Source organism: Hylobates moloch, unplaced genomic scaffold, assembly GCF_009828535.3.
Source record: "Hylobates moloch isolate HMO894 unplaced genomic scaffold, HMol_V3 SCAFFOLD_9, whole genome shotgun sequence".
Classification (NCBI taxonomy): Eukaryota; Metazoa; Chordata; class Mammalia; order Primates; family Hylobatidae; genus Hylobates; species Hylobates moloch.
The window spans coordinates 113,760,344-113,769,097 of NW_026652284.1; the positions used below are offsets into that span (position 1 = coordinate 113,760,344).

At 49.4% G+C, this 8,754-nt stretch overlaps 1 protein-coding gene across 1 annotated transcript; it reads left to right on the forward strand.

Annotated features, from left to right (window-relative positions):
• The first annotated feature begins 5,882 nt into the window (after positions 1 to 5,882).
• LOC116812720 (hsc70-interacting protein-like) lies at positions 5,883 to 7,151 on the forward strand. Its single transcript, XM_032758509.2, has one exon. It carries the CDS (start codon positions 5,937 to 5,939, stop codon positions 7,044 to 7,046), a length of 1,110 nt encoding a protein of 369 aa, XP_032614400.1. The 5' UTR covers positions 5,883 to 5,936; the 3' UTR covers positions 7,047 to 7,151.
• The last annotated feature ends 1,603 nt before the right edge of the window (positions 7,152 to 8,754 follow it).

Consider the following 8,754-nt stretch of genomic DNA (forward strand, 5'->3'; position numbering starts at 1 on the left):
CTTGACGGACACAACAACAAAATCCCAGTGCCAAAAGGCATGGATGCAGGAGGGCTGGACAATTGTAGTCACTTTTTTAGTTTACCATGGGGCTGTTCAAAAATTTTGCTTCTATTTCTGTCTGGCTCTTTAGGGCTGTGTGAGCTGCTTTGGTCAATAAATTAGAGTGAATGAAATATGGCACTTCTGGGTGAAAACTTAAAAATCCAGTGTGTGATTCTCTTCTTTTCCTTCCTTCTACTGTGGATAGCAGAGGATCACAATGGGGGCCTCCATGACCCCAAGTCCGTAAATGACTGGGATGATCAAATTCCATCCCCTAGGCCCTCTGTCACCCACGTTGCACCTGTAGCATGAACGAGAGCTACAACCTTTGTTGCTTGAAGTCCCTGAGATCTGGGAATATTTGTTACTGCATCATAACTTGTTATATCCTGACAGATACAAGCCCCTACTATGTGCCAGACATATATCCACTGGGCATAAATCAGTGAATAGGAAAGGCACAATCCTTGCCCTTGGTCAGCTCACAGTCTTTTGAGAACAAAATATAAAACAAGTGAACAAACAAATGTATACTTATAAGCACGTAAATTATGATCCATACTGTGAAAGAAAAGAATTGGACCGAAAAAGGAATGAGGAATGAGAGGGACTGGGAAAGAGAGGAATCAATGCAGATCACGTGGTTAAAGGCAAGCTTCTCTGGAAAGGAAGCCTGGAAGCCAAGACATGGAGGGTGGAAGAAAGACAGCCGAGGCAGCCTGGGAGCAAAAGCAAAGCATCCTGGGGCCGAACAGTGGGTGAGAAGGCAGAACAGAGTGTGAGACAGCAGAACAGTGGGTAAGAAGGCAGAACAGAGTGTGAGACAGCAGAACAGTGTGTGAGAAGGTGGAATAGAGTGTGAAAATGTGGAACAGTGTGTGAGAAGGTGGAGAAGTGTGTGAGAAGGCAAAACTGTGTGAGAAGGCTGGAACAGTGTGTGAGAAGGTGGAACAAAGTGTCAGAAGGCGGAACAGAGTGTAAGAAGGCAGAACAGAGTGTAAGAAGGCAGAACAGAGTGTGAGAAGGCGAATCAGAGTGTGAGAAGCCTGGAACAGTGAATGAGAAGGCACAACAATTTGTGAGAAGATGGAACAGTGTGTGAGAAGGCTGGAACAGTGTGTGAGAAGGTGGAACAGAGTGTGAGAGGGTGGAACAGTGTGTGGGTGGAACAGTGTGTGGGAAGGTGGAACAGTGTGTGAGAAGGCAGAACAGAGTGTGAGAGGAAGGAACAGCGTGTGGGAAGGCAGAACAGCATGTGGGAAGGCAAAACAGTGTGTGGGAAGACAAAACAGTGTGTGAGAAGGCAGAACAGAGTGTGAGAGGGAGGAACAGTATGTGAGAAGGCTGAAACGGTGTGTGAGAAGGCAGAACAGAGTGTGAGAAGGTGGAACAGTGTATGAGAAAGTGAAACAGTGTGTGAGAGGGTGGAATAGAGTGTGAGAAGGTAGAACAGTGTGTGAGAGGGCAGAACAGAGTATAAGAGGGCCAGAGAAGGAAGGACTGGCTCACTGCAGAAGTGAAAGGAGGCCACGTAGCAGGGAGAAGTGAAAGGGGAGGGTTCCCCAGGATGAGGATGGTGTGAGGAGGAAGCCAGGCCACAGGGCCTCAGAGCCTGTGGAGAGGAGCTTGGGCTTATTTGAGGCACCTGGGCCCCCCCATTGCTCAGGGACGTGAAATGGAGTCCTTTGGGAAGCTTTCCATTTCCTGCTGGGCCCGGGGCCGGGGGGTGGGTGGCGTGCAGCAAGCTGGTCACATCCCTTGTCCTTGGGCATAAGCTCCAGAGATGTCAAGGCTCATGCCAGGCCTCACGGCTGCCTCAGAGAAAGGGAAGTGTGACTTCCCCACAGTAATTTTGACACAGCACAATAAACACTCCTCTCTTCCTGCTTGGCTGAGGCCCTGGTCAGGTGGACGCTGGCCATAGGCACCTCTCCGGGCCCTAGCCCCACTCTGGATCCTGCAGAGACCCAAGTAGGGGCAGCTGGTGACCAGAAAGCTGCCTGCAGTTGCTCACCCCGGCCCAGGGCTGGCTGGAGTGACTCAGATGTCCTCATAAGACACCAAGGCCAGGCCAGGCCAGACTCTGGGATCCTCAGTGGTGTCCCAGCTAGGGTTTCAGTCCTCCCTCCTACAAGCCTGAAGGAAAAGTAGTGTGTTGTATGGTGCCCATGAAGACCACAGGCCAGTGAGGCTCAGGGCCTGGGACGGGGCTGTGCAAACATGCTCTTCTCCTCCATTCTCCCAGACTGTGTTCCTGTCCCCTGTGACAGCTACTGATGGGTGACAATGTCCAGGCTTGTGGTTGAGTGTTTTGCTTGACAGTGGGTGGATGGGGGCAGGGAGAGGTGGGGGAAGCACAGAGGAGGCTTCAGCTGGGCCTGCCTTTGTGTTCCACTCTTCTCAGTCTACACACCCGCACCACACACACACACCACACCACATATCACACCACACACATACCACACACACATCACACCACACCACATACATCACACCATACACACCACACACACCACACCACACATTCACATCACACACCACACACATATACCCACACACTACACACATGCCACACACAAATAGTCACACAACACACCACACACAACACATACCACACCACGCACACACACATACACACATGTATATCACACACCACACATAAATACCCACATGCCATACCACACACCACACACACACATCCAACACGTATACTACACACACCACACACACCCCCTGCACATATACTCACACAGTACACACACCCCACACACACACACCACACATATACCCACACACACCATGCACACACCACACACACCACCCACATATACCCTCCCACACACACCACACACCACACCCCCCACATAAATACCCTCCCCACACACTGCACACACCATACACATATACCCACACACACCACACACACATACCACACTGTGCACACACAGCCCACCCACTCTAATCTCTGCCTCCATCTCTATGTGCCATTCCCCTCTTTGTGCCTCAAATCTCCCTCTCCTTTCGTCTACAAGGAGAACTGACTTTGGATTTAGAGCCCACCCTTAAATCCAGGACCATCTCATCATGAGATCCTTCATTACATCTACAAAGATACTTTTTCCAAATAAAGGTTTTTCCATTGAGGTTCCAGGCAGCTGTATCTTTCCATGTGAGGTTCCAGGCAGCTATATTTTTGACCCACAGGGTCAGTGGGTTTCACCAGACTCCTAAAGGCAGTCTTGGAACTTAAGCCCTATGACTTTTCTCACTTGGCGACTCTGCCCAAACACACCACATGTCACAGCAGTAATGACAGCAAAATGGTGCCTCCTGCACTGGGCCCCGTGAGCCACCATGTAGAAGGGACTGGCTGGGAAGGGACTGAAGGAGCTTGCTGTGTTCTCTCTTGCCTCCTCCCCTTGGGTAATGGGGTCTTCTAATATGAGCATGATGTCATAGTTGCAGCTGGCCCAAGTGCCCCATGAACAGGTAAGGAAACTGAGGCCTGGGTCACATGAGGAATCTAGGGACTGGGACTCTGGATTTTTGTATCACCTGGAGCAGGACCCAGAGGTGAGAAAGTAGTTTGAGAAACTGAAAGAAGTTATTGTGGCAGACGTGACATGGACCCTGGGTGAGGCTGACAGGTGGGCTGCGTGGGCTGGGGTAGACCGTGCTATACCCACTGGAACAGCAGGAGCCCCTGATCCAGGATTTGCTTCTGTCTGGTGACCTGTCCCATAGAGGGGCAGACCCTACCTATCTTCCCAGATCAAAATATGCTTTTGATGGAGACACTACGAACTTCTTCATGCTAAGGCACAAAGGGTCATGGGGACAATCGGAGTTGACCTCTTCAGAGGGCAGGCTTCTTCAGACCAGGACTCTGAGAAGACTCTACTTACAGGACAATCTCCTGAACCCTCTCCCATCCCCTCTCTCCAATGCGTAAGGATACTGGATTCAGAGAAGGGACATGACTGGCCGAAGTCGCACAGTGAGTTAGTAGCAGAGTCAAGATGCAAGCCACGAGACTCCTACAGGTATCCTGCGCTGTTTCTAGCCAACAGCCCCTGCATGCAGTTCTCCCAGTCCAAAAGCTCTCATTCTACAAACGAGCAAGCTGGGGCTGCCGGCTGAACATCGCTTTGTTGGTTTGGGAACAAAACAATAAAAACAATATGTTGTGTAGACTCTTGTTCTGCTCACAAGCTGAGATCTCTTGGGGCAGAGTTCTTGCTGGGCCCCTCTGAGTCATTAAACTTCAGGCCGTCGCAAGCCAGAGAAGAGAGATGTTTTCTGGGTCTGGAGTAGAATGAGGGTGTCTCCCTCCAGCCCCCTAGATCCAGTGCTTGGTTCATGCTCCTTGATCCCAAGGCCACTTCTATTCTGGGAGTCATTTCAGAAGGCAGGCTATGCAGGCTCTGAGGTCTGGAAGAATCACCTTGGTGTCCTGGGATCCCCTCTTCCCTGTTGTGTGACCTCAGGTGGGTTGCTTAACCTCTCTGCAGTCTCTGGCACTCCCAGCTCAGGGATGTACAGAAGAGAAGCCCCACCCTGCCTGGAGTCAGGAGCAGCACAGATCCTCCATGCGAGCCAGTTTCCTCCATTCCACTTCAAACTCAAGGCGGTCCTTTCCTAGTGGTACAAACAGGAACTGAGCAGGCTGGAAAGGCTGTTTAAAAGAACTTTCTGGCCAAGAGGGTGTGTCTACACAACTTGGTTCTCTGCCCCCAGGGCTCTGGGAAAAGTTCCAGGCCTGAGCAAGTTTATCAAATTCCTTTCTTTACCCACCCAGCGTTGAATTTCATGGAAAACAAAATAGAGAAGAAAAAAACAATGTAGCCTAACATTTGCTTTAGTTATTGCACGGATTTTATAGTCTCTCAAAGCTGGGTTTCTGCACTTGGCTGTCTTCTAACTGGGTCTCCTGGGTAAAATATTTCCGTCCCTCTGAGCTCAGTTTCCGCATTTCCTGCATGTAAAATGGGTACAGTGATGAAGCTCCCGCTCTGTGTTGAAAGGCAAGTGAGCCATGCCGGAGAGCGTGCAGCACAGCTCTTGGTATGACGTCAGTGGTCACAGTGTGACAGAACTGGTTGTTGTTGCTGTGGAGAGCCTTTCTCACACTCTGCCACGGTGTCTTCCTGCAACAGTTCTTGGCTCTAGCGCTATTTCTGTGTTCATCCAGAAAGTTCTCTTTCTTCTCCACACGATTGCTGAGCTGCTCACTTGCTGGTCTCTTTGGGCCACAACTTTCTCCCCTGAACAAGCAGAGGCTTAGTGACCTCTGAGGGGTTGTTCAGCTGTGACATCCTCAGAGCCAACGTGGCCTTTGCGTATTTTCAGAAAGCTATAATGTCCTTCTCCTCACACGTTAACTTCCTCTTCTCCAACCCAAATGGAGGCAGCGCATGTTTTGGCTCTTCAGTATCCATTCCCCCTAGAGTCTGACAAGGATTTTGTTTAGAGGGTCCGGGCATTGAGCTCTACTCAGCGCACGCAGCCACACAATGTGCTTTTGGATGTGGCTCCCTAGAGGGGGTGTTATCTCCCGCCTCCACGAAGGCGCCCATTTCCGGGGTTGCCCCATCCAGGGAGCTGGTTCCTAGTTAAGAATATGAGAATGTATGCGAAGGGAGGCAGGCAACAGCACGGACAGCCACGCTTCTAGAAGATTCTAGGGAGCACACAGGAGCAGCGCAGAGTAGGAATGAGCAGGCGGAGGACCCGGGGTCACGAGACCGTTGGGTGGGAGGAGCCAGCGGCCAGGGAGGTTCTAGTCTGTTCTGCCTCGTGGCAGCCGCCCTCTTCTGCAAGGTCACGCCAAGCCAGCGCCTGGGCCTGGAACCGGGCCGCAGCCCCCCAGCTTCGCCCACCACCTCCCTACCATGGACCCCTGCAAAGTGAATGAGCGTTGGGCCTTTGTGAAAATGTGTAAGCAGGATCCGAGCGTTCTGCACACCGAGGAAATGAACTTCCTGAGGGAGTGGGTGGAAAGCATGGGAGGTAAAGTACAACCTGCTACTCAGAAAGCTAAATCAGAAGAAAATACCAAGGAAGAAAAACCTGATAGTAAGAAGGTGGAGGAAGACTTAAAGGCAGACGAACCATCAAGTGAGGAAAGTGATCTAGAAATTGATAAAGAAGGTGTGATTGAACCAGACACTGATGCTCCTCAAGAAATGGGAGATGAAAATGCGGAGATAACGGAGGAGATGATGGATCAGGCAAATGATAAAAAAGTGGCTGCTATGGAAGCCCTAAATGATGGTGAACTCCAGAAAGCCATTGACTTATTCACAGATGCCATCAAGCTGAATCCTCGCTTGGCCATTTTGTATGCCAAGAGGGCCAGTGTCTTCGTCAAATTACAGAAGCCAAATGCTGCCATTCGAGACTGTGACAGAGCCATTGAAATAAATCCTGACTCAGCTCAGCCTTACAAATGGCGGGGGAAAGCACACAGACTTCTAGGACACTGGGAAGAAGCAGCCCGTGATCTTGCCCTTGCCTGTAAATTGGATTATGATGAAGATGCTAGTGCAATGCTGAAAGAAGTTCAACCTAGGGCACAGAAAATTGCAGAACATCTGAGAAAGTATGAGCGAAAACATGAAGAGCGAGAGATCAAAGGAAGAATAGAACGAGTTAAGAAGGCTCGAGAAGAGCATGAGAGAGCCCAGAGGGAGGAAGAAGCCAGAGGACAGTCAGCAGCTCAGTATGGCTCTTTTCCAGGTGGCTTTCCTGGGGGAATGCCTGGTAATTTTCCCGGAGGAATGCCTGGAATGGCAGGGGGCATGCCTGGAATGGCCGGAATGCCTGGATTCAATGAAATTCTTAGTGATCCAGAGGTTCTTGCAGCCATGCAGGATCCAGAAGTTATGGTGGCCTTCCAGGATGTGGCTCAGAACCCAGCAAACATGTCAAAATACCAGAGCAACCCAAAGGTTATGAATCTCATCAGTAAATTGTCAGCCAAATTTGGAGGTCAAGCGTAATGCCCTTCTGATAAATAAAGCCCTTGCTGAAGGAAAAGCAACCTAGATCACCTTATGGATGTTGCAATGATACAAACCAAGGTACCTCTCACCTTCTCATCAAGAGAGCTGGGGTGCTTTGAAGATAATCCCTACCCCTCTCCCCCAAATGCAGCTGAAGCATTTTACAGTGGTTTGCCATTTGGGTATTCATTCAGATAATGTTTTCCTATTAGGAATTACAAACTTTAAACACTTTTTAAATCTTCAAAATATTTAAAACAAATTTAAAAGGGCTGTTAATTTTTTTTTTTTTTAAGACGGAGTCTTACTCTGTTGCCCAGGCTGGAGTGCAGTGGTGCGATCTCGGCTCACGGCAAGCTCCGCCTCCCTGGTTCATGCCATTCTCCTGCCTCAGCCTCCCGAGCAGCTGGGACCACAGGCACCCGCCACCGCGCCCGGCCAGTTTTTTTTGTATTTTTAGTAGAGACGGGGTTTCACCGTGGTCTCGATCTCCTGACCTCGTGATCCACCTGCCTCAGCCTCCCAAAGTGCTGGGATTACAGGTGCGACCCACAGCGCCTGGCCAGGTCTGTTAAGTCTTATATTTTTCTTTACTAATCACTTTGGATTTTTTTTCTTTGAACTATTGGGCAGGGAATATACTTACGTATGGAAGATTACTGCTCTAATTTGAGTGAAATAAAAGTTATTAGTGCGAGGCAAACATAACTCATTAGAGGATTAAAAAAAAAAAGGAATTTTGTTTAAAGAGTTATTCTCCCTCACTTGTGGACCAGTTTGGTGGGACATAAGTCAGGATGGGCTACACACCCCTGGATAAGCTGTTGGTGTTTGGCCAAAGCCAGGCCCTTTACACTATCTTACCAGACTTTGAATCTCTGGCAGAAATATATGAGATGGAAGAATGAACAGAGGTCGTTTGTTCCAGTGATTGGCCCCATGGTCATCTGAATACAGCCCCCAAAGATATCCATGTTTCTAATCCCTGGAACCTGTAAATATGTTATTTTAAATGGCAAAAAACCAGGTGCAGTGGCTCATGCCTGTAATCCCAGCACTTTGGGAGCCCGAGGTGGGCTCCCAAATGATCCTGTTGGATCATGAGGTCAGGTATTTGAGACCAGCCTGATCAACATGGTGAAACCCCATCTCTACTAAAAATACAAAAATTAGCTGGGTGTGGTGGCCCACACCTGCAATCCCAGCTATTCAGAAGGCTGAGGCAGGATAATTGTGTGAACTTGGGAGGCAGAGGTTGTAGGGAGCCAAGATTGCACCACTGCACTCCAGCCTGGGTGACAGAGCGGGACTCTGTCTCAAAAAAAATAAAAAGTAAATAATGAAAAATAAATAAATGGCAAAAAAGTTTTGCAGATGTTATTAGGGTAAGATTTCAGATGATGTGCTAGTCCATTTGGGCTGCTATAACAAAATACCTGATACCAGGTAATTGATAAACAGCATACATGTATTTCTCACAGTTCTGGAGGCTGGGAAGTCCAAGATCAAGGCTCCAGCAGGTTCAGTGTCTGGAGAGGGTCTGCTTTCTGATTCATAGGTGGCGACTTCTAGCTGTCTCCTCACATGGTGTAAGGAGCAAATGGGTTCCCTCAAGCCTCTTTTATGAATCCCATCCATGAAGATGGAGCCCTCATGATCTAATCACCTCCTGGAGGCTGCACCTCTTACTGCCACCACTGTAGGG